Source organism: Myodes glareolus, chromosome 16 (assembly GCF_982192425.1).
Source record: "Myodes glareolus chromosome 16, mMyoGla1.1, whole genome shotgun sequence".
Taxonomy (NCBI): Eukaryota; Metazoa; Chordata; class Mammalia; order Rodentia; family Cricetidae; genus Myodes; species Myodes glareolus.
The window spans coordinates 132,091-158,791 of NC_142041.1; the positions used below are offsets into that span (position 1 = coordinate 132,091).

A 26,701-nucleotide genomic window follows, 5' to 3' on the forward strand; every position below is an offset into this window, starting at 1 on the left:
AACAATATCCATCGCTATAGTGAGCAAAAGAGAAAATAGTGAGCTAAGTGTGGTGGTGCAGCCTTTAATCCCAGCACTCAGGGTTCAGGGACAGGAAGTGCATTAGTTTGAAATCAGCCTTGGCTACTTAGCAAGACTCTGTTTAAAATAAATCTGAGTAGAACAAACTGTATTAAAAAGTGACCATCTTTCTCAGGTAATTAATTTCTCTGCAATTCACAGAATACAAACTTTGGATTAAATTAAAAAGAAAAGTTCTCATGTATTTGAAACAAACAGATATTTCAGATTTGTGAAATTTTTGCTTTTGCTTTGTATTTGTAACTACACAAATATGTATCTGTTAATACTGGATGATTTATTTGATTTATTCCTTTCCTTTTTTTAATGGTTTTTCGAGGCAGGGTTTTTCTGTAGCTTTTGGAGTCTTTCCGGGAACTAGCTCTTGTAGACCAGGCTGGCCTTGAACTCACAGAGATCTGCCTACCTCTGCTTCCCAAGTGCTGGGATTAAAGGCATGTACCACCACCGCCTAGCATGTTCCTTTCCTTTTCTCATCTTGCCAGACATCTAACAAGCCATGCAATGGTCTCCCTGAAGAGTACTGAGCTATCATGAGGGAAAGCATAAGCTAAATCAGGCCAAGCTTTAAATAGTATACAAGCAAAACATAATATTTTGCTCAAGTACAAAAGGTGAGCTTGAGGTCTAGCATCCCATAATCACTGACAGAGCAGGTTGAACAGACAACCCACTTATGAATGTCTTTACTCTTCAAAAGAAAACATTAAAACACTCAGAACTTCAGATTAGTCAGGGACTGATAAGGTCAAAATATATTGTATAAATATCTGAAATTCTAAAAGAATGGGAAAAATTAAATACTATAAGGACTTTCTAACTCTTAAATTTATCCAAAATGAGCTAAGTGTAAATGGTCTTGTTTCCAGGCTCAGAAGGATGAGCATTTCTGAGGCAGCCTGGAAAGCCAATGGTCTGATGACTAATCATGAAATGGGTCCACTGAACCAGGAGCGCACTCTGTCTGCAGCATGGTAACTATTTGGAACCAAGGTCCGGAGAGCCAGCTTACCTTGCCTGCTATCTTTCTGGTATTGAAGACAAGCATGTGTTTTCTGGGTTTGCTTGCTGGAATCCACTTTAATCGAGTCGAGGTCCTTGAAGAAATATATACAAAGTTAAGTTAGTGTAGAAGTCAGTATTTCAGTAGAACATTTTCCTTAGACTGATGGGGGTATTTGTTCTCTTTTGACATGTTCAACTTTAAATAAAAGGATATTTAAGGAAAGGCAACCATATACTCTTCTCCAGAGAAGCTGAGCACATCTGCTCAAAAAGTCTGCCACCCAGGAACCGATCTCAGCTTCCAGAGAGGTGTGCAGATACACACACTACACAGCACACCACAGGGGTGTTTTCCTGTACAGCAATAACAATGGTAATCTCATGGTTCATTGATGCGTTGAAATAGCATGATTTCTTTGCTTTTATGAAAATAATAATAAACACATATCAATTTCTTTACAGACTCATTTGCTGATGAATAACTCAGATATTTGTAAGTCTTATCTATTTTGAATAGCACCACAATGAACACAGAAGTATAAATATCCTTTTGAAATCCTGGTGTGAATTTCTATAGCTACATATATCCAGTTGTGGACTGAGAACACAAATACTGTTTGATCTCACTTACATGTGGAATCTGAAAAAGTTGAATTTATAGAAACAGGGACTATAATTACCAAGGATGGGAGCTGGAGAAATGTGGAGATACTGGCTGCTGGGGATACACTTTTGGTAATAAGGTAAATAAGCTCTGAGGTTCTCATGTATAATGTAATGACTATAGTTAATAATAGTGTATTGTATACTTGCACTAAATGTGAAAAAATGACTGCATGTGTATGAATTTCATTTGTTCTACAGAATGTAAATGTGTTGCTGTTGTTTTCTAGTTCATATAAAAGCTTTTAAATACTGTGACTAGAGAGGAGTTTAAACAGAAGTTAAAACAGAGGACTAGGGTTCAGTTCTCTGCATCCGCATCAGATGGCTCACAACTGCCTATAATTCTAGCTCTGGGGGATCTGATGTCTCTCCTGGCCTACTCAGACATCTGCAAACACTCAGTAGACATATGTATATGTATATGTATATGTATATGTATATGTATGTATATAGGCAAATGGTATACTTTGCCAAGCATGTTCCAGGGTCTGATTCAATAATCAGCAGGGAGAAAAAAAGAATTAGAAAAGAAAAATTACCAAATAAATAATAACCTCATACATTTAAATAATAGTGAAACAATAATGTGATAAAAAAATTCTGTTGTTATATGTAACCAGAGACTGCTTATTTGTTTCCCGGGTGCCCAGACCCAAATAAACACACAGAAACTATATTAATTACAACACTGTTTGGCCAATGGCTTAAGCATACTCCTAACTAGCTCTTATATCTTAAATTAGCCCATTTCTATTAATCTGTGTTTCACCACAAGGCTGTGGCTTACTGAAAAGGTTCTGGCATCTTTCTCCTTTGGCAGATATATGGTATTTCTTTGACTCCACCTTCTCTCCCTCTCTCTCTCTCTCTCTTTCTCTCTCTCTCTCTCTCTCTCTCTCTCTCTCTCTCTCTCTCTCTCTCTCTCTGCCTCTGTTCAGATTTCCCACTTAGCTGTACTCTGCTAAACCATTGGTCAAAATAGTTTTATTCATCAACCAATGAAAGCAACACATGTACAGAAGGACATCCCACATTAGTTATATATTATTTGTAACATCCATTCATTTTAACTATATAAAATGAGAGCGTACAGTCATTTTATAACAACATACAATCATACAGACCTATCAAAGTGATGAATAAGCTCACAAGATTCTTTATAAAACATATTCAAGATATTTATAGATGGTGGAATTTTGGGAGGGCTGGCCACTGCAATATAACAAGAACCTTGGTCACCCATCAATTGTAGACTTTCAGATGTGAGCACTTCATAAACCTAAGAGTGATTCTCTGTGGTTCTAAAAAACTATGGTGAGGCATGATTAATAAAAACTCAGGGTCAGAAATTGGGGTTCAACCTGGATATCTGAAAAGCAAAACAACCAGCCACTGGCTCTTGCCTCGACCTCAGTCTGATATGACAATCCTGTCTCCAGGAATCTCTGAATGAGATGGTGTCTAAGAACTGTCTCATCCCATTTTATATTCTCTAGAGCTGGCATTAAAGGCATGCACCACTGGGATTAAAGTCATGCACCACGCAATTTCTATGGCAACTAGTGTGACTACTGGGATTAAAGGTGTGTGTTACCATAACCTGATCTGTAAGGCTTACCAGTGGGACTGTTTTACTCTCAGATCTTCAGGCAGTCTTTATTAAAATACAATTGAAATGCCAGCACACTACAGCAACATTTACATTGATTGAATCTCTTCTACTCCCAGTCAACGTGGAAATGCTGAGAAAGCCCAGAGCAGTTCTGACTCCTTAACTCTGTGTGAGCATTTGGCAGAATACACAGGCAATCCTACTTAGGAAATTCACACTGAAGACATTTGTTAGTTTGTGAACTAAGTACATTGGGAAAACAAGTAATCCTTTTGGAGCAATTATGTGCTGGCTTTGTTGATACTTGTTGCATTGCCAGCTGTGCTTTCTGAGCTACCTCATAGTTTTTGAAATCTGATTCTTTGTCTGTGACTTGGGGAGTCAAAAGTGTCTCAAAGTAACAAAAGAAAAAAGAAAATAAAGAGTGCATTATAATCTGTCCAGTTGTGCAAAGGAAGTTGTGGTTTATTGTTATGTAACTGTAAGGCTCTGATCTTAGACTAGTTAAGAAATAACCAGCAGCCCTTGGCAATTACAAGACATGACTAATTATTTGTTTAACAAATACACTATATTACAAAATTATTCCTTCTGTTTGCAAACATTTGCTATTTTTTTAAAGAATTCTTTTTGATTATTTTATTTTTTGAGACATAGTTTCATTCTTTAACCCAAGTTGTCCTTAAATTCATGGCAAATCTGCATAAGTCTCTCAAGTGCTACAACTAAAGGCACAAACCATCACACCCAGCATTTTCAGTGTTTTAAAAAAGAAACTTTTGTTCATATTAACAGTCCTCAAAAAAATGTAACATAACTAAAGTTCAACTGTGGAAAAGGTGTATTTACAAAACATCCTGGTCTCTCATTGAGTCTCTCATTGGCTAAACTCTCTTGACCTTGACCGTGGGAGAAAGAGATGACCAGGACCCTTCCTCTCACCTTCACTTCTCCTGACAGTAAATTTCTCCTGGGGTGTACTTAGACCAGCTGGCTGACTCACTGTTGACGTAAAAACAAGACCCAGGCACTGTGTTGAAAGCTGCTGAAACTGGAGCAAACTAGTCAGTAGCAGCCTGACTATCAGCTGAGCGACTGCGACACCCACACTTTTCCAGACCAGGGCCAGTGTTCTGTGGCAGCAACTTCAGCCTGAGCACTATGCTTGAAACTGCAGAGCTACACTTCAATGTGGATCATGGCTACCTGGAGGGCCTGGTGAGAGGATGCAAAGCCAGCCTCCTAACTCAGCAGGACTATGTCAACCTAGTGCAGTGTGAGACCTTGGAAGGTAAGTCCCTCACCTCATCCCCTTAAAAGAAACACAAACAAAAATGATATTGCTCTCTGGAAGGGAAGAAAAGGGGTTGCAATCTCCTACTCAGAAGGTCAGAACAGGTTCTTAGTCCTGGAATTCAGATGCCCAGAGGCCTTTGGTTTAGGGACCTTGGATGTGAGGAAAAAAGATTGGTATCCATGGATATATTTTAATACTTTAACATTCCCTTCCATTGTGAATGCAGGGGATAAACCATGGCCATTGGTCTAAGCATCACCTGCTACTGACACCCACCCAGAAACCCACAGCTATCCCCTGATGTTCTTGCAAATATTCTCAAATATATTAATGTTTCTATAGTTTGAATTTAGATGCTGCTCTAATTTCAAGGATATTTTACCTTGATTTGTAATGTCTCAGTTAAGAGCACATTTTACACATTTTTAATATATTCTGATAATTATGTTTTAAAATATTGTGTTTCTTTGTCATCCTATCTCTTTTTATCCACATACCTACAAACACTATTAGGTAATATCCTTCACCAGCATGAGTCTATGGAGAAAGAAACAGCTAAGAGTTTAGGTTTACAGAGATTTTTGTTTGGCTCCAGCTTTTCAGTACTGATTTGAGAATTTGTTTGAGATTTGCCTTTAACTGAAGGACAAGTGAAAAAGAAAAGCCAGGAATGTGGTGGGTTAAAAGTACTCGCTTTGATCTCTGATACATCTAAGTTGGTGAGCAAGTTCTTCAAAGTCTCTGAGCCTCAAAAGTCCTCCCTTATACACAGGGAAAGAATTCCTACTTAGTTATTAAGGAGAAAAATAGATACATAGCCAGTAAATGATAATTTTCCCTAAATCACATTTTTTCTCAAACCTTAACAAAGAATGCACATCTGTAATTGTTTTATTATTAAAAACAGCTTTGTTTACTCATTTTGAGAAACATTCAGATTATACTAGAAGAAGCAAGTAATCAATAAGGGAAAAATTCTTGGAAAAGGAATGAATTAGGTGGCACACATGGGCTGGGGTATGGTTATGTTTTTTAAAAAAACCTTTTGAAGGTGACTTTGCTAGCTAACTTCCTTGTAAGGTTGAAGGAAGCTGACGTTATGATTGCATGACAGTGACTAGTTATAGCCAGAGTTAAGGGCTCAAGGTGGTATCAGCCTTGACTTGCCTTGCAATTTACTTTATAAACAGATATTTCAGATGATAAGTAATTCTATTGACTACAAGCAATGATACATAATTCCAAATACAGTATATTCAGTTAGGAGTTTGGTGACTAAAGAATGTTAATTGCTTATAGAAATGTCTACATAAATTAAAATAGAAAAAATCTTTAACACAAGGATGAATACATGCTTCAGAGAGAAATCAGCCTTTTGGATAAGTTCTATTTAGTTTTGAGTCAAGCCTGTACAAGCAATAAAAAAATGCTAATTTAAATGCAAGCAACACTTAAGCTACCGTTTGACACCAAACACTCACTGCTCATATCAGAGAGAAATCAAATAAGTTATATCAAAGTTGGAGAAAGAATTCTAGGGTATAAAAAGTAAGGAGGACACAAATAAAGAATTAAAAGTTACAAGGGGGCTGAAGAGATGGCTCAGTGGTTAAGAGTAAGAACTGCTCTGGCAGAGGACCTGAATTCAGTTCCCAGGACCCTCACTGGGTAGACAGGTCACCACCATCTAGGAACATCAGTTACAGGGGCATCTGATGCCTCAGGCCTCCAAAAGCACCCCCACTCGCAGACACACATACCCACCCCTCACACATGTGTGTACACATAATTAAAAATGAAATAAATGTATTTTATCCTTTTTAAATTTATACAATGATTTTATCAAGGAACATTTTAACTAAAAGACTTTACTGAAAGAGGAAAGGGAAGAGAAGAAAAAATTTATGTAAACTGTATCTGGCCTAGAACAGTTACCTAACTGAATTCAATATCTTTATTTTCAAGGCAAATTTTCAGACCCTTTTTGAGACCGCAGGAATGATGCTTCTTGGAAAACTGTCCATGTGCCCACACACACAACTTCACAAACAACACTAAGGGGTAGTGAGCCCTGTGAAGGCGTCCTGGATCCTAGTTAGGAAATGCTGCCTGGTCACCATTGCTTTATCATCATTATGCTTCATGATTTTTCTTTCTTCTCAGTACAAATTATTACTTTTCAATTATTCAATTTTTCAGATATCTGTCTACACACTCAGAACTCAGAAGGGTGGGTTGACCTAACAGAACCTCACAACAGCTTATAGGGACTGCTTCCAACTTACATACATTTGTGTGACAGACAACTATTGGGAGATACCCAGAAATTCAGACATCAAAAGTAAACCACATTTGAGTTATCATAGATGCTGAAAAAAATCCAGATGAGAAAACCTTTTAAGCATTTTAAAAATATGTACCTTTGGGTATGTGTATGCCACATGTGTGAAGGTGCCCACAGAGGTCAAAAGAGGGCATGGATGACTTAGAGCTGGAGTTGGAGATGGCTGCACAGCATTTGATATGCTGAGAAACAACATATAGCTCTCTGCAAAGTCAGCAAGCACTCTTAATCTCTAAACCATACCTCTAACTCCTTAATTAAGAACTTTTTGTCCTCATACACCTGAGTACACTGAGTCTTAGACTGGCTGTGAGCAACCTACAGGCTACCAACAACAGAAAATAGAGATATCAGTGTTTCTTTTTCCACTTAATTTCTACTTAGAGACATAGGGTACATTGTGAGATATGGCTCAGTGGTAGAGTGCTTGCTACTTGCCTAGCCATGCGTGAGGCTCTAAGGAACATCTCCAGCAACAAACACACACACACACACACACACACACACACACACACAGAGAGAGAGAGAGATGACTCAAACATGCTCTTTTGATGTCAATTCTGTTTTACTAAAAGAAATAACAGAGACTGCCCTACTTAGTCCATTTCTAGGATATTAGGAAGTAACAGCTATGGAGAACAATGTATTTGTTGCTTTTGTGAATATGCAGGTACCTTTTGAGCCAACTCAGGCCTAAGAATCAATCAAGAGGATCTTATGGGGTGAAAGTTAAGAACTTAAGGACTTCTGTTTACCTTTGCAGAGTATGCACTGTGTGAATTGTGGATAAAGAAGGGAAGGTAAAACTGCTGTCACCGTACTATGTTGAAGCAGGTACATTTTGCAGAAGAAAAGCTAACTTAGCAAAGATTGAATTTTCTTTCACTGTGTTAAAGTCTGTAGTCTTTAAACCTGTTCTGATGTGATAGCAGCAGACTGTTTCAGAATCACTTACAAAGAATACATAGCATTCAAGTAACTTTAGAAGACAGAAAATAAAATTGTCCAGTAAAAAAACTTTGGGAAGTCTTCATATTCAGGATTGTGCTGATTTGTGGGTGTCACTGGGCAATTCAGAAACACTCACCCATTCCAAGTCTGACCCTGACTAACTCAAGCATGAACTAGTCATGGGAGTCAGTGCAAGTCAGCCTTTCCTGGGAACAAAAGAAGGAAGCTATTACTCTTGAAAACAACACACTATTTTCATCAGAATTTCAACTACAAATAATTGTGGAAATAGCCATACCTCTTAGAAAAAGACAAGGTGGAGATGCCAATACCTGAAGTTCAGTAATGAATAGGCTTTTATGAACACAGTGAAAGAGTGCACTGGCTCTGGGCTGTGGACAATATTCTGGATTGGATTTTTAACATTGTTCTCCTTGACATGAATTTTTGGAAGGTAATGAAAGATGCCCACTTTATATTCCTGACCATTAGGTCTCTTTAAAGGGAATTAATCTCCAGTCTTTTTCCAACTGTGCCTTCAAGTAGGAACTAATGCAGTCGGCATACATTAAACACTTTCTGGCTAAGGCCAAAGAAGAAAATATGGATAAGATATAATTCCTGCCTTAAAAGTACTCTCATTCTAGAAAAGGAAATGGTTAGGCAAATAAGAAACCCTTAAAGAGGACAGTTGAGCAGAACCCATCAAATTTCCAAATGCATAAAAATAGTGCCTGGAAGTTTCACCTTCCATCATGAGGCTTACACACATGTGAGAGGACATATGTGCAAATGCCCTTCATTGTATTATCATTTGGAACAGCAAAAGGCAGATGCTGTGTTAGCTACTTTTCTACTGCTGTGATAAAATGCCACGACCAAGGCAACTTATATAAGGAATGGATTATTTGACCCTCTGGTTCCAGACAGATGAGTCCATGATGACAGAGACGAGGCATGACAGCTAGAGTTGGAGTTGAGAACTTAACATTTTGAACACCAAACAGGAAGCTGAGAAAGAACCAGAAAGGGCACTGAGGCTTTGAAACCTTAAAGCCCACCCGCAGGAAGTACTTCCTACAACAAGGTCACACCTCCTTAGGCTCCTGTAACATTGACACCCTCCATCTTGGGGACCAAGTATTCAAATGACATAACCTATAAGGAACATTCTCATCCAAACCTCCACAGGTGCCAATCAAATGACCCTCTGTAGGGAACTAGTTAAATTTGGGTACATTCTTATTGTAATGGAAAAATTAAAAATGCTGCAGGATCCCCAGTGGCTGCAGCAGCAGAAATGCTGCAGGTCCCCGAGCAGTGGCAGTGGGCAGTGGGTCCCAGTAGAGGCAGGCAAATATCTGTGAGTTCGAGGCCAGCCTGGTCTACAAGAGCTAGTTCCAGGACAGACTCCAAAGCTACAGAGAAATCCTGTCTTTAAAAAAAAGAAAGAAATGACACATATTAAGATCATTTTATTAGTGATAAAAACACTCTCTATACATCTATAAAACTTGTTTTTTTTTTAGGATTTTTGAATCTTTTTTTCAATTGTTTTTATTGAACTATATATTTTTCTCTTGTAGATTAGATCCATGTACTGTTGGGGGAGGATGTTTGTTCATTCCCAGTTGCCCAGAATATGAAATAATTGCACAGAAACTATATTATTTGCAATACTGTTTGACCAATAGATTAAGCATATTTCTGGCTGAATCTTAACCCATTTCTATTAATCTATGTATTGCCATGTAGCTGTGGCTTCCTGGATAAAGTATCATCTGATGTCTGTCTCTGGTAGGACTACATGGCATCTCTCTGATTCAGCCTACTCTCTCTCTCTCTCTCTCTCTATATATATATATAGAGAGAGAGAGAGAGAGTCTAGGTTGAGCTACATTTTCTGATGAGGACTGTCTTGGATTGTTCCATCTTACCTTCACTTTTGTGATATTTGTATCTTTGAAGTGGAGAGCCTATGTCACAGCATTCCTTAATGGAGGACAATGTTGTAAAACACAAGATTCATATTTCCTGTTTTCTGTAAACAAAATAGTTTTTAAAAGATATTTGCCACAATAAGATTAGGTGCAAACCCTCCTTGTAAGGCTGGGACAGGCAACCCAGTAGGAGGAAAAGTGTCCCAGGAGCAGGTGACAGAGTCGGAGACTTACCCTGCCACTATTGGAGTCCCACAAAAACACCGAGCTACACAACCATAACACATATATATAATGGCAGAAGTTCATAAACAGAAAAGAGCCTAGGAAAATCAGTTAATAGATTGGCAAAAGAATCTGTGTTTCAGATGATCATCCAAAACAAGAAAAGATAGGAGGAAAATTCAGTGAAGAAATGTGGGGGATGCCTATAATTCCAATAGGTGGGAGGCTGAGCAGAAGGCTATTGTGTTCAAAGCTAGCAAGACCATAGAAAGGGAGGGAGGAAGAATCAAAAGATGGAGAATTGGAGAGAGAAAGAGAGGAAGAGGAACCGAGGAGGAGAAGGAAGAGAAGGGGTAGAGGGGAAAGACAAGGAAGGGAAGGGAGGAAGGGAGAGAGGAAGGGAGAGAGGGAAGAAGAGAAAGATTTGATATACTAAAGCACTGAAGAGAATTATCCAGTTTTAATATTATATGAATAATATTAAGTTAGCAAAATAGATGAAGTACCTTGTTTTATATTAATTTTCTCATAATTGTGAAAAATATCTGACATATGCAACTTAAGGAAAGAATGTCTTAGTGTGTTTTACAGTTTAAGGAACTGTGTCACTGAAGACACAGTGAGTCAGTCTGTAGTCTGTTCCCATTTTTAGGATTAGAAGCAGAGAAAGGTCTAATTTTACTGAACTTTACCCAATGGGCTTAGACTCTATGACCCAAAGTGTCAAGAGCCACTTTTTTGGGTTGACTTCTGCCATGATCCAGCCACAGCAGGCTTGTATACTTCAGGGCATGTGGAGTACAAATGTTAGGTGGGAGGAACAGAGATAAGGAAGAAACACAGAGACATAGGATAGATAGTACAGGGAGGGCAACTCCGTGGATTCTGGATACTGAATTCTCCCACATTTACTTGTCATACGCTTTTATATTCTAATACAAAAGTGGGGGAGAAGGCAAAAAACTGATTTAACATGACAGAAAGGACAACCAGAACTGTTACTTGCTTCAGTACTTGAGACATCAAGAAATTATTCCCCCCGTGCTGCCACGGCCCACAAAATAGATATGTCTTTGAACGACATCATTAAGCTGAACCAGAGCCAGCGAGGCGGTCGCGGCGGAGGCGGGGACCGCGGCAGGGCCCGCTCCCAGGGCCGATGAAAGGAGGCGGCGGGACTATGAGGAACCGGCCGGCACCCTACAGCAGACAGAATCAACTTCCCGACAAGTGGCAGCATGACCTCTTCCACAGCGGCTTCGGGGGTGGTGCCGGCGTGGAGACGGGTGGGAAGCTGCTGGTGTCAAACCTGGACTTCGGGGTGTCAGGCGCGGATATCCAGGAACTCTTTGCCGAATCGGAACGTTGAAGAAAGCAGCCGTGCACTATGATCGCTCTGGACAAAGTTTAGGGACAGCAGATGTGCACTTTGAATGGAAGGAAGGCAGATGCCCTGAAGGCTATGAAACAATACAGTGGTGTCCTTTTGGATGGCCGTCCCATGAACATCCAGCTCGTCACATCACAGATTGACACGCAAAGAAGACCTGCACAGAGCATAAACAGAGGTGGCATGACTAGAAACTCTGGCTCTGGTAGTTTTGGTGGTGGTGGCACCCGGAGAGGAAGCCGTGGAGGCAGCCGGGGAAGAGGTAGAGGTACCGGCAGGAACTCAAAGTAGCAGCTTTCTGCGGAGGAGCTGGACGCACAGCAAGATGCTTACAGTGCCAGGATGGACACCAGTTAAACAGTCGAGCAAATCCACACAAGTAACAGAACCCAGAAGCTTCGTCCGAGATCCCTAGAGAGGGAGGGTTGGCAACTGGACTGTGTAGACAATGGTGGATTTGTTTTTGTTTCTTTTTTTTTCTCCTGTTTTAAAACAGGATCTAAAAACTCATGTAAAGGCTTTTTTTCTTTTTTCTTTCTTTTTTTAAAATTCTGAAACAGACCTATTTTGTATCGAGTTATTTTGGGGATAAATTTTACTGCTTGCTGTTGCGGAGAAGGTGGCATTTTCACCTTTGCCGTAATAAACTAGAATTGTGTAGGAAAAAAAAGAAATTATTTCCCTAGTAAAGCATTTGATGTTCTGAGCAGGAATGTGTAGTGAACACATCCCAGACCAAGTATCCCATAGGCCGCCATTCCATATGTCAAACCTCTCATTTTAAAAGAAGGAACAGAAATGGGCTTGAACTCTCTGACCTTTGGTCAGGGTGGACCAGATTCACCCCTATGGGCCATCTTAATGTTCAAAACACAAAGTAACCACACCCTAGGTCAGGGTGTGTAGTCACATTTGTTGGCAACAACTTTAAAAGAGCAAAAATAAGCTCAAACTCTTTGACCTCCAGTCAGGGTGGAACAGGCACACATCTGTGTGTGTTCCCACACCAAAAGTTCTACAATCTCCCAAACAGAGCCACCAACTGTATTCAAACCCAAGAGCCTGCGGGGGGGGGGTATTCATATTGAACATAACATAACACAACATAACAAATATATGTATTAAAATCTAGATAATTATTAAATCTAATGATGGAACTGAGTATATCAGTTGGGAAATTCCCCATTTAGAGAATAAAACTCAAAGTTCTTAGACAATCAAACTGTTTAGGGAGTAGATTAAGAGAAATTAACATTTTGAAGTAGTTTCTATATATTGCACTTGCCTTTTTTAAAGCTGGTGATTAAATCAGAGCTATTGCTTTATTTCACCCTTGCAATAGCCTGACTGTATCAACTCTAAACCCTTCTCTCTTCCTCTTTCTTTTTCTCCTTCTCTCTCTCTCTCTCTCTCTCTCTCTCTCTCTCTCTCTCTCTCTCTCTCATCTGTGTGTCTGTGCATATGTGTATGTACACACATGCATGGCACTGAAGATGATACCAGGGTCTTATTAATGCCATGCAAGCTTTCAAATATTTTCTGGATCAGGAAATTGAGTTGAGAAAGATCAGCAGGCCTCCTTAAGCTCAACTCTAGCAGAGCTGTAAAATGTAAAACGGCTGCAGCAGTACCCTGGACAGCAGGTGGTGCGTCTTAAGGTACCTCCTTAACATAACTTCTAAGAGAGAAGAGATGTTTCTTTTTGTTTGTTTGTTGTCTCAGAATCTCCCTGGGTAACCCAAGTTGGTTCTAAACTCTTGATCTTCCCACCTCTGCCTCCAGAGTGCTAGGATTACAGACATATACTAGCACACCAAACTTAATTTTAAATATTAGAAGCAGGTCCAAAAAGAAAGCTTCACAAAATAAAATAATTTTGCAAAATATCTGACAATCAATGAATAAAAGATATCTTAGAGTTTCTATAGCTGTGAAGAGACACCATGACCATGGCAACACTTATAAAGGAAAACATGTAATTAGGGCTGGCTTACAGTTTCAGAGGATTAGTCCATTATTATCACAGTGGGACATGGGCCAGCAGACATGATGTTGGGGAAGGACCTGAGAGTTCTACATCTTGATCTGTAGGCAGAAGAAGACTGCATATCACACCGGGCATATTTTAAGCATATGAGACCGCAAAGCCCACCCACACTGTGACACCCTACATCCAACAAGGCTATACCTCTTAATAGTGACACTCGCTATCCAAGCATTCAAACACAGGAGTCTATAGGGGCTATACCTCTTTAAATCACCAGAGTAGGTAATAGTGAAGATACTGCCTCAGTCACTAGCCACTTGGTTTTGGATCATTCCCTTCATGGGGATAGTTTCAACCTCAAAAGAAGCATTTTACAACATGACAAACATACATTCAGGTATACATAGTTACTTACAACTTTACGAAGTGTTCTATCATTTGTTAAAATGACCTAATGATTTTTTCTATTGCTGTTTATAAACTATTATATTCATTTAGTAAATAGGTATACCACAGTCTGAAAAACATCATATTTCTTTATTTAATAAAGAAAAGAAGTCCAGTTATGCCAGCACAATTTATTAAATATGCTTTTATTCCATTTGATATTTTTTTGCTTCTTTGTCAAAAATCAGGTGTTCGAAGGTGTGTGGATTAATATCCAGGTCTTCTATTCAGTTCCATTGGTCATCCTGTCTGTTCTTATGCCAATACCAGGCTATTTTCAGTACTGTAGCTCTGTAGTAGAGTTTGAAGTCAGGGATTATAATGCCTCCAGAAGTTCTTTTATTGTACAGGATTGTTTTGGCTATCCTGGTTTTTTGCTTTTCCATATTAAGTAGAGTATAATTCTTTCAAGGTCTGTGAAGAATTTTGCTGGGATTTTGATGGGCATTGCATTGAATCTGTAAATTGCTTTTGGTAACATTGCCATTTTTTACTATGTTAATTCTGTCTACCCAAGAGTATGGGAGATCTTTCTACTTTCTGATGTCTTCTTCAATTTCTTTTTTCAAAAATTTAAAGTTCTTCTCATACAAGTCTTCCACTTGTTTGGTTACAGTTACTCCAAGATATTTTATGCTACTTGTAGCTATTGTGAAAGGTGTTGTTTCTCTGATTTCTTTCCCAGCCCTTTTATCATCTGTGTACAGGAGGGCTACTGATTTTTTTGAGTTAATCTTGTATCCTGCTACATTACTGAAAGTGTTTATGAGTCATAGAAGTGCCTTGGTAGAATTGTTGGGATCGCTTATGTAAACTTTCATAGCATCAGCAAACAGTGAGAGTTTGACTTCGTCTTATCAACACGTAGGAGAATGAAAATAGACCCATATCTATCACCATGCACAAAACTCACGTCCAAATGGATCAAAGACCTCAACATAAAGCCAGCCACACTGAACCTTATAGAAGAGAAAGTGGGAAGTACACTTGAACTCATTGGCACAGGAGACCACTTCCTAAATATAACCCCAGCAGCACAGACACTGAGAGAAACAATTAATAAATGGGACCTCCTAAAACTGAAAAAGTTCTGTAAAGCAAAGGACATGGTCAACAAGACAAAATGACAGCATACAGAATGGGAAAAGATCTTCACTAACCCCACATCAGACAGAGGTCTGATCTCCAAAATATACAAAGAATTCAAGAAATTGGTCATCAAAAGGACAAATAATCAATAAAAAACAAATGGAGTACAGACCTAAACAGAGAACTCTCAACAGATGAATCTAAAATGGCTAAAAGACACTTACGGAAATTTTCAACATCTTTAGTCATCAGAGAAACGCAAATCAAAAAAACCCTGAGATTCCATCTTACACCTGTAAGAATGGCCAAGATCAAAAACACTGATAACAACTTGTGCTGGAGAGGTTGTGGGGTAAAGGGAACACTTCTGCATTGCTGGTGGAAATGCAAGCTGGTACAGCCCTTTTGGATATCAGTGTGGTGATTTCTCAGAAAAGTAGGAAACAACCTTCCTCAAGACCCAGTATACCAGTTTGGGCATATATCCAAAGGATGCTCAATCGTGCCACAAGCACGTGTGCTCAACTATGTTCATAGCAGCATTGTTTGTCATAGCCAGAACCTGTAAATAACCTAAATGCCCCTCAACCGAAAAATGGATAAGGAAAATGTGGTTCACTTACACAATGGGGTACTACACAGCAGAAAAAAATAATGACATCTTGAATATTGCAAAAAAATGGATGGAGCTAGAAAACATTATTTTGAGTGAGGTAACCCAGACACAGAAAGACAATTATTACTTGTAATCACTCATAGGTGGTTTTTAAACATAAAGCAAAAAAAAATCAGCCTATAAAACATGATCCCAGAGAACTTAGACAACAATGAGGGCACTAAGAGAGATTTTCATAGAGCTAATCTACATGGCAAGTAGAAAAAGACAAGATTTCCTGAGTAAATTGGGAACATGGGGACCTTGGGGGAGGGTTAAAGCAGGGAGAGGGGAGGCAGGGAAGGGAGCAGAAAAAAATGTAGAGCTCAGTAAAAGTCAATAAAAAAAGAAAAGATCACACTATCTCTATTAATAAAATGGTTGTGTGTGTAGCAGGGCCGTGGTGGCACACACCTTTAATCCCAGCACTCAGGAGGCAGGTGGATCTCTGTGAGTTCGAGGCCAGCCCGGTCTATAAGAGCTAGTTCCTGTACAGGCTCTAAAAACTACAGAGAAACCCTGTCTCAAAAAACCAAAATAAATAAATAAAATAAAATGGTTGTGTGATCTCCCCACATGTGCTCTGAGAGCAGCACTCTTGTTTCTTAGTGACTTGATAGGTCAGTGTCTTGCTTTTTATTACAAAGAAAATAATCCCTTAAATAATTCTATTGAAGCCTTTCAGTTTCTACAGTAAAGACGCTTGTTTATCTGGATGTACTTAACAGCAAAGTCTACTGTTAGTACACCTACTTCATGAACATTTAGAGAAATGCAAGAAAAAACAAATAGTGAAACCATTTTGAAAATTATACAACCGTGAGCAATGTGCAAATGTCTAGATATGGATCATATTTGTGTTGGTGAAGGAAAAGGGTCACTTATTGCATTTTCTAAGACTATGGCATTTCAAGATTCCTCTAGATGAGCAAAAGAGGCATTTCACTGCAACTTCTCATTGGCAGGAAAAAGGTTTGAAAGTTATTTAGCTTAAAAGAAACATATATCACCTAGAAAAATATCATGTTTTTGAAAGAAATGACATCATTTGTGTCGCTTCTGTTGGCAAATAATCTTTGTTAGTGAAAATACAAACTGCAAAATTACATAAAAATCTGCACCGCCAAAATGGCAAACAAGGCATGAAATAAAGTTTAATTGCTTAAAACTAAGTTAAACAGGTAATTGATTCAATAAAGAGCATCTTTGATGCAAAATTTACTCAAGACAGTGAAGACGAATCCAATGCCCTATATCTCAGTCTCTCAAGAACCTCATCACCACTCCTCCAGCTATGAGCGGCATCCGTTTATAGCTCAGAGTGGCTCCCTGCTAATCTTCCTTGAGATAACAGGTGCTTATTTCTTCAGTTTCATTTCTTCTGCTCTCCTACAATCTTTAAATGATGCATTAAAATTTATATTTATGATGCAAACATTTTATATAAATTTAGTTTGTTTTCAATTACATAAAAATAAAATTTGTTTATAACTTATATAAAAATTAATATACATATCAGTGGGGTTGCTATTTGTTGAATATATTTATCTCCTTGTGATGCATTAATCTTCACTGTCAATTTGACAAGATTTGGAGTCAACTAAAAGACATAGAAAATTGTATTTGAGGGAGTTTCCAGAGATGCTTAAGTAAGGAGGGAAGACCTGCTCTTCACAAGTCTAAGTGAAAAAATATTTCAATGAGTAAATCCCAGACTGAATAAAAAGCAGTGGGAGGAAGAAGCCAGCTGAGTACCAGCATCTGTCTGCTTCCTAACTGGAGATGTAGTGTAAACAGAAGCTTCACCCTCCTATCCCCATAGCTTCTTGACCATGAGGACTCTATTGCTTCTTTCTAAAAGATTTACATGTTTTATTTCATGTGCATGTGTGTTTTGCTTGCATATACATCTGCGAACCATATGCATGCCTGGACCACACAGAGGTCATTGAAGCCTCTGAACCTGGAACTGTGGACCACTGTAAGACCCCATGTGGCTACTGGGGATTGATTCCTACTCCTCTGTAAAAACAACAAACGCTCTTAACTGCTGAGCTCTCAGCACACCACAGCAAAGAAAGCAGTTGCATCATGACTTGTTCCATCTTGGTGGATCAGGAAGCAGAGAGATTAGACCAGAACCAGAGACCCACTCCCTCTTCTATTAAATATACCACAGTTCCAGTCTCTCAAAACACCACCGCCAGCTGGGGATCCAGCATTCAGAAAGGTTAGCCTTATAGGAAACAATCAAAACACAGCAGGTGCTATGCCAGAAGTATTAGCAAAGTGCTTTCAAATTCAGTTCAGTGGGCTTAAATATTGCTTTCTCAGAAAAATCAAGGCTTTACAGATATGATAATGATTGCATTGATCAACAGCAAATTATAGCTCTTAAATGACTTTTTAGTCAGTTAAATATGGCTTTGAATCCCAATGTATTTACATGATTCTAGAGAGTGGGGGTCAACACTAACAAAAGTATGGCCATGGCCTTTCGAAGAATAATAGACAATAAAATGAAGCTGGAATTGAGGTCAATTCTCTGCAACACAAATCATTGACATTTAAAGAATGAATAGTGTAGTGGTAATCCTTGATTCTTTGAGTAAAACGTCTTCTAGTTTCAAAACAACCTCCATATAAGTCCCTCTGGACTTCAGCTTCTTCATCTGTAATTAAAGGATACTGAAATTGAGCTACAGAGGCTGCCCATCCCACCCTATAGCTATGTCAGCTGTCACTAGTCTCATCTTTTCCTCGAGTTGTACAAAGCTTTAGCATTCTCAGATTTTTCAAACTATTTACTAAAGATTAAAATTGGCCAATGTAAAGCCATCTGTATTACTGAGAATTCTATATAGGAACAGAAATAACAGAATGGGTGTATATTGTAATGGGTACTTCACTAAAATAGCTTACAGCCCATAGGTCTGGGTAGGCCTCTGCATAATGGAAAGGTTGACAACCTTGTCGCTGCTTGGACCATGAAGCTGGATGGTATAGCAGTCCCAATGTGGTGGTGAAGGTCTGAAAGATTCCTGGAGAGTCCCCTGGTCCTAGTTGACAGGATGACAGCAGTGGTGGTCAACAGCAGCAACAGAGTAGACACACATCACCAGCATAAAGTGAAGGCCGCCAAGCAAAGGACACTTTTCTTCTGACCTCTGTGTATCTGGGTCTCCACCAAAAGGTGAAACTTAGGGTGGGGAAAAGCCTTCTCCCGTTGAAAAACTTGGAAATCATCAGCGCAGAGGATTTTCTCTCAATTGATTCTAGATCCTTTTAAACTGACATTTAAAATTAATGGCTCTGGTCTAGGGTGTTTTGTTTGTTTGTTTGCTTGCTTACTTATTTTTAGTTGTGTGAAATAATACCTTTTCTTGGGTACTTTGAAATTCTTATGGTATGCTACAATATCAATATTTACACTGACTTTTTCATTTTTTTAGAGATCAGCACTGTAGTCTAATTATATAGACTCTACACCCATGTTAAAATCTAAGAAGATAATCAATATGTCTACATCTTAAAGTTACCACAAATATCTTTCCAAGTTTAACTTGACTTGGGGATTCTTTACATTTCAGATCTGAAAGTTCATCTCCAGACCACTGAGTATGGCAACTTCCTGGCTAATGAAACAAACCCTCTCACTGTTTCCAAAATTGACACAGAGATGAGGAAAAAGCTCTGCAGAGAGTTTGACTATTTCCAGAATCATTCATTGGAGCCTCTGAGCACATTTTTCACCTACATGACGTAAGTGAAGCTTTGTTAAACCCCAATATGATAGATGATGACCACTGACGCTTATAAGTGGAAGAACTGGTCTGAATGTCTGTGTTAGACCTCATTGTCTGAAATTTTGAATACATACAGATTTTAGCGACTGGTAAATTCACAACCTGTTTTTGTAATAGAGAAGACTTCATGGATATAAAGCTGCTTGTGGAGGTGGTGATAACCTCCATCTATAAGTGCTTTTGTTTTAATGAATACTGAGTGAAGCTAATCCTTAAAGTGTTAGTACTGAGATAAATCTTATGTGACTATTTTATATCATTTTCAGGGTGGGAAAATGTTGTATGAGGTCGCTTCTTTGTTCTCAGCTGCTCAGTGCCAAAATAATCACACACAAACCATATTGTTTGCAATACTAACCATCTCCATTAATCTATGTATCTCCACAAGGCTCTGGCTTATTGGGTAAAGTTCAGGCATCTGTCTCCGGCAGGGATACATGGCTTTTCCTTTTACTCCACCTTCTTTCTCCCAGCATTCAGTTTAGTTTTCTCAGCCTAGCTCTATTCTGTTAAGCCATTGGCCAAAACAGCTTTTTTATTCATTAACCAATAATAGCAACATATATACAAAAGGACCTCCCACACCAGGAGAAGACTCAAAAATTGTTTTAAAGGTCATGTTTACCTTTTCTGGTCCCTTTCTCACAGTATAAGTGCCTCCTGTCATAGTTGCACATTCTATTCTTTTCACTTTCTAGTGGTTTCAGCCTTTCATTCTAAGGCAAATTCTAATGCTAACAAAGTAATAAATGAAAAACTATACCAGTGCTCACCTGAGACATTTGAAATAACTTTGGACCACTCTAGCCACCCCAACTAAAAACACTTACATCAGATATGCTGTATATTACACAGAGCAAATTTAATTATAAGCAACAAAGTTATAACTAATAGACCCAAGTTCTACCAAACGCTTAGCACCCAAACATGCAATGTATTTACAGAAAGATGTTAACAATGATGTAAATGCTGGATTGAATGGGTGTAAACGTAGATAAATGTAATAAAAGAACAGGAATTGGTATAGAACAATGTGTTCAGAAGTAGACAGAAATCAGGAAAGTGTCTATGAATCAATGTGGGGATTGGAGTACATGTAAGAAGGGCCTGGGAGAAAACTATGGAGAGTAGAGATAGGTTCTGAGGAGCAGGAGAAAGGGTTAGGACGAATAGGCAGATGGCAGAGAGGTCTTCTAAAGGGGCAGTCTCAGCCTCTGCCTTTAAGACTGTTAGTAGTATGACAATAAAGGTGCTTTTGTGTTCCCATCTCTCTTCTATTTCTTCATCATCTATTCTTACAGTATGTAAATATCATCAGCTCTGACCTTGAGTCTAGTGAATAGACAAAGGGATTAAGAGTTTCCAAAATGTCTGCTGAGCTGAATGAAGCTGGGCGGATGCTAACTGCTGTGCCTCACTTTAGACTGATAGAAAAATGTCAGTTAGAAAATCTTCTCACACTATTTCAGATATGTATTTCAATCTAAAAATTGGCAACTATAAAATATTCCATAGAAATAGAACCACATACCATAGTTAATATGGGTCAAATCAATGTGAAGGTTCTGTCATTAGTACTGGACAAGACCAGAAATAAAGGGAGGCTTGACTGTTTGAGATTTCCTACTATGTCATGCTCTTGGAAGATCAACTTTACTTCATGATTAATAGATATAGCCAAGAAAAAATATGGCTGAGTTTTTTGCTTAGTAGGAGTGCACTTGCTAGCACAGAAAAGGCCTTGGGCTCTATAATGCATGTTGCATAAAAGGAGGAGAAAAAACAGAAAGGAGGGAGAAAAATAGAGAAGGCATGCAGGGAAGGAAAAATCAAGGGGCATGATAACAACTCAACAGGAGGTCAGAAAAGCATAAAAATTGCCCCATTCCACATATCCCTTTGGTCCCTACCCAGTTCCTCTCCCCAGTGGAACCAGTTCTTAATTTCTTATGTATTTTTTTCATAAAATCACTTACATGTATATGTGTCTAATAATGCATGCCCTAACCAACACTCAGTATTTCAAATGTATATAGACATCATCTTTCTTTCTGCTCCCTTTCTCTCTCTCTTAATATTTCTTAGTGATATCCCTGTGAACATTGTCCTCCTTAAATAATCATATAATTCTGTGTTATAAATATGCCATGACTCCATTTACCAGTTATCTCTCAACATATAGCTAAACTGTTTTTATTTCTTTACATTGAAAAATTAAATTGCAATTAGCTAATTTCTGTGAAGATATTTCTTTTCAGTGTACAGGACCTTATGTTTGCAAGGAAAGGGAAGTACTCTGCTAGTGAGCCACATCTCTAGCCATAGAGATCACAGCTTAGGCGTGCCGTGAGTTCATTTCTAAATTCAGTTTGTTGCAGCAGAAGTGATATGTCAAAGAAACATGTTTTTCCTGTTTTGTTTTCAGAAAGGTTCTCTGTGTTGTAAAAGGAGCGAGCAGGCTGCTTTTCGTCCAGCCCGGCTCCTGGCCACCCGGTTAGCTTTACCCAAAATAACAACACACAAATTGTATTCATTTAAACATTGCTTGGCCCATTAGTTCTAGCCTATTACTGGTCAACTCTCACATCTTAATTCAATCCATTTCTAATAATCTGTATGTCACCACGAGGTCGTGGTTTACCAGGAAAGATTCAGCATGTCTGGCCTGGCGGCTGGCTCCATGGTGGCAATCTCTGACCCTGCTTTCTTCATCCCAGAATTCAGTTCTGTCGATCCCGCCTACCTGTTTTCACTTTTCACTTCCTTGGGTTACAGGAATTTGCCACCATGCATTGCCTAGTTTTTTGTTTTGTCTTGTTTTCTTGAGACTGTCTCACTGTAGAGCTTAACCTGACCTTGAATTTGTGTTCTTCCTTCCTATGCCTCTTAATGGTTCCAAGCATATGCTTCCACCACTTTACTTTCCATTTTCACACGCAATCCCACTTACAGCCAGGCTTATCTAAGCTGTCTGACTGATCCAGAATTTACAGTCCTCTTGATTCAATCTCCCAAGTATCTGGGATTGATCTGGGAATGTGCATCTAGGTCTTATGACTTTTGAACTTTTAGGAGTTGAACCAGGGCCACCAGCATGTTAAGCAAGCACTCTCCCACTGGGCTCCCTCCCCACCCTTAATATTTTGAGACTAGGTCAAACCATGTAGCTACCTGACCCTATAGCCCAAGATGGTTCTGGTCTCTCGATTCACCTGCCTCAACTTCCTGAGTGCCAGCACTGCAGATGTGTACCACTACATTGGCTTCTACAGAGCCATCTGTGTTTTATCTCATCATATCATATTGTGGTGTGACTTTTCATTTCTGGCAGAAGCCTGCTGCTTTCTGCAGAGTTTAGAGATTTATTTCAATAACCAACTGTGTACAAATGTGGGAACGGTGTCTCACAGTTCTGAAGTATATTCTCTTATACTCCCTCCAAAATGTTCTGTGAAGGCAAGTGCCTATGTAGCCCCAATGAACTTCCAACAATCAGATTTTATCTTTCCCTAGTAGAAAATATCCTGAGGCAAGACTATAGTGCTGTCAAAGTCAATCCTAAGAAAGCCATTCTAAATTTAAATTCATTATCTTAAGCAGTGCACATTTTATGTGAGATAATTACTGTACATGAGAAACTTATTTTAAAAATGTGGAGCAGATATTTTTAAATACTTCATAGCAAGAATATCTGAAGGTTTTTGAATACCATAATTATGCACAGTTTATGAAACAAAGGAACAGATCCAGCAGCATGTTAGCAAAGACTATTTAGTATAGACTGAAATTGTTTTCCTTCCTTCCTACCCGGTACTTTACAGAAGCATTTCAGCTGCTCTTCTCTTTTGGAAAGCATCTTTTTAAAAATAATCTTTCAAGCATTCAAAGCATTCTACTACAAAGATGATAAAAATTTTAATACAATGACCAGAAAAATACACCCTTCAAGACCTATGTAGCAGTCCTGACCTCCATCAAGATAGATCAAGAATATGCTGATAAATATTGTACCTACTGTACTGAACATGTACAGATTTCTATTGCCATGCTGCTTTAAAATATAACTACATATACAGTATTTATATCATATCAGCTGATAGAAGTGATCTAGAATATAAGTTAAATAAATGGAATGATGCACGCAGATTACATACAAATACTATGCTATTTTACCTACCTGAATGTCTAGGAATGTTAGGTATTTGGAGAAGGTTTTTGGAACAGTAGGCACAGGGATGAATAGAATGAGAAATCTTGGGTTAAAGATGAGAGATACTGAGAATCTCAGGTTAATCTGAAGAAATCTTTAAAGAGTCATTCATAAGGAATAACCAAAGTTCTTTACCGTCTCATCCATGGTCTACAGATTATCCGCCGGCTTTGCTCTGTGCTGTGTGTTCAGGTTCTATAGACTTGGGCCTTTCAGTACTAAAACCAGGGAAGTCCTTAGCAGTCTAGACAGGAAATGAAAACCTTGACTCAGGTTCACTGAGAATGTCTATCTGAACGAAGTAGATGTGTCCTTGAATGGTGAAAAGTCAAGACAGGATTAGACAGCAACTGACACAAGCTCAGACATTCAGTCAGGCAGGGGTACCTACAGACTTAGGCAATAGCTCTGACGTTAAAGGATCTGCAGAGAAGGCAGAACACAAGCAATATTTTAAATGTGCATATTTTAATGGAATAACTGAGACATGAAAAGAATTTGTGCTTAGAAAGAGGAACTCTTTTCATTTGGGTCAGGACCTAGATGTTTAAAGAGAAAAGAGTGGAGAAAAGAAAAGAGCCTGGCCAGGTTCAGGGCTTTGATCCTAAGCAAAAGTCAAGAAAGGAGAACTTTCCCAAAGATGCCCAAGTTGACATGCTTCTCTGTGCCAAACTGTGCCCCTCTCTTGATAGTCACCACCATATGTGATGAAGACTGCGTTCCTGCTGTGAGACCATAAGATGGAATGATTGGATGCTTCCACCGCAGCTGGCCAGATAACTAAGCAGTTTAATGTCTATGTCTTTCTGCTCTTTTCTCATATGACCAGTGGGAGAGGACCAGCTCTTAGGACTCTGTGTACACAGTTCTCATTTAATAACTGCCAATGCTGCTATCATATTTATTTACTGGGGCGTTGAAAAATAATCTCGCTAAGTCTGCAGTACCTAAGTAAGTACCCAAGTATTGTACTCCAAGCAGCCGTGTTCTAAATGTGCTGCATTCCTTCTTGTTTACTTATTTGTTTTTACTTGTTAATTCTTCCTACTTCATAAAGTGAGTGGAATGATGTATTTAGGGAGATAATTCTGTTGTTATTATAAAATATGTGTTCAGGAGATGAGACAAAGCATAGAAAATGCAGAGGAAGTTATTTCTTAAATTTGCACTGGAAATCTTGGCAGGGGAGATAGGAAAGACGGGATGGTTACATTGTGGTTAGACACTTTTGGGAGTTAGAGATCTCAGAATTTAGTATCTAGATTTGTGGCGAGTGAGGGAAAACAGCAGTGATTACTGTTTTTTTCCTAGGCAGTCTAGGAAAAAGGAAAAAATAATTTACAAGAGTCTTATTTTTTTCTGTAGACAAAAGAAGTTCAAAATCCAATGTGAATTAAAGCATATAATGTAAATAAATTACCATTTATGTCATCATTGCTTGACATCTTTGTATAGTCTCTTTCTATTCATTTTTAAAGGACTAAAATCACTGTTGATTTGAAACATTAGCTTCCCTACATTCATTGTCACCTTTTTTCCAACATAAATAATATTCTGACATTGTTTTTAAATGACTGTAGAGCTTTCCCTCTGGCTCAGACTATTTAGATATGTAGCTTTGTGTTTCCCTTTCTCAAAACTTTGCTTATTATGTACTATGTTCTTATTTCCACAGTCAAATTTCCAATAATATTTTGTGATTGGCAATAGTGACAATCAATCTTGACTATCAATTTGATTGAATTAAAAAATACCAAGAGAAAAGCAAAGCACACCTGTAGGTATATCTGTGAGAGACTTTTTTTCCACCAGTGGCTAGAATGTAAGGCCTCTCTCTGATCTAATCAATATTTGACTATATGGATAGGCTAATATTTTGAATAAATTATTGGAAGGTGATGGAGCTGGACCCTGATTGAAGGAAGTAGAAGGCATGTCTCTCAGGGCATGCCTTTCCTGCCCCATTCATGTCTTCATGATGTCACAGGATGTTACAGGTGTCACCTGATGTGTTGTGCTGATCAGATAAATATCATTTAAGTGCAGGTAGACCAAGCTTTGCTTCTGGCAAGCCTTTCTCAATTCACAAAAGTTGTGAGCGGTTTGTGTTCAGCCTGTGTGAGCAACTGCAGCGAATTCGGCTCCCAGGCCAGTGTGAGTGGAAGGCTCTGCTCTGCCACTGCTTCCCATCGTGGTTAAGTCAGTCAGTCTTTTCTCTTGAATTGTTTACATGAGGCTCTGTCACAGTGATGCAAAGTCACTCACCTCAGAATCACTGTTCATCCTGATTGTGAGTTTCCAGCCAGAAAAGTCTTTCTCCCAGTTGTACACATGGCTCTGCCTGAATGCTTTCACTGTCTCCAGAAATTCCACCAGAAGCAAGGACGTGGCTAAATAGTCTCACCTGCAGTGACTGATAATGGCCTTATCATTTTAACCTCCCCAGCCCCATAAGAGCTGAAAACACCACCACTATTCTGCAGAATTGAAATCTGGTCTGCCTAAACTGGGTGATATTTGTTGGATCATCACAATACATGCATTAAGAACTACTGTAAGTGAGGATTTGTGCAAGAGTCTAATATTAAAAATGAATTCATAAGGTTTTTTCCTAACTGTGAAAGAATTATTAAAGGTGCAGATTCCAAGATTGTGCTTCCAAAAATCATGACTTAGTGGGCCTTGGAACATGTCTATGAATCTGCATTTTATTTAATAAGTCTTATAGGTGACCCTGATGCAGGTTGGGAAATTCTCATAACCACGACTCTACATTATGCTACTTTGGGATCCCCAAGAAAAAGTCTTTTAGTCATTCAAAGCCTTGGTTTCCACCTAAGGAAGAAATGTCATTTTATACAATATAGAGTTGTAAGTTTAATTCTAAAAAGAGATCAGCTTTCTATTTTGTGATAACAACTGCTAATAAAATGCAGAGTCTTTGGTTCAAAAATGTTTAGTAATTTCAAGAGAAAATGGGATATAGTTAAACCAAA

The 26,701-nt window shown here is 38.7% G+C and overlaps 1 protein-coding gene and 1 pseudogene across 2 annotated transcripts in view; both read left to right on the forward strand.

The window, feature by feature from the left end:
* The first annotated feature begins 4,424 nt into the window (after positions 1-4,424).
* Positions 4,425-26,701, forward strand: part of Atp6v0d2 (ATPase H+ transporting V0 subunit d2) — a 47,372-nt gene continuing 25,095 nt past the window's right edge. The window contains exons 1-2 of one of the 2 annotated variants that reach the window (XM_048420181.2): positions 4,425-4,655; positions 19,280-19,451. In XM_048420181.2, the coding sequence (XP_048276138.1) occupies positions 4,526-4,655; positions 19,280-19,451 (302 nt within the window). In that variant the 5' untranslated portion in view covers positions 4,425-4,525. The remainder of the gene's footprint in view (positions 4,656-19,279; positions 19,452-26,701) is intronic. The other variant, XM_048420180.2, reaches the window with a different exon arrangement.
* LOC125391046 (THO complex subunit 4 pseudogene) lies at positions 11,186-12,009 on the forward strand (annotated as a pseudogene).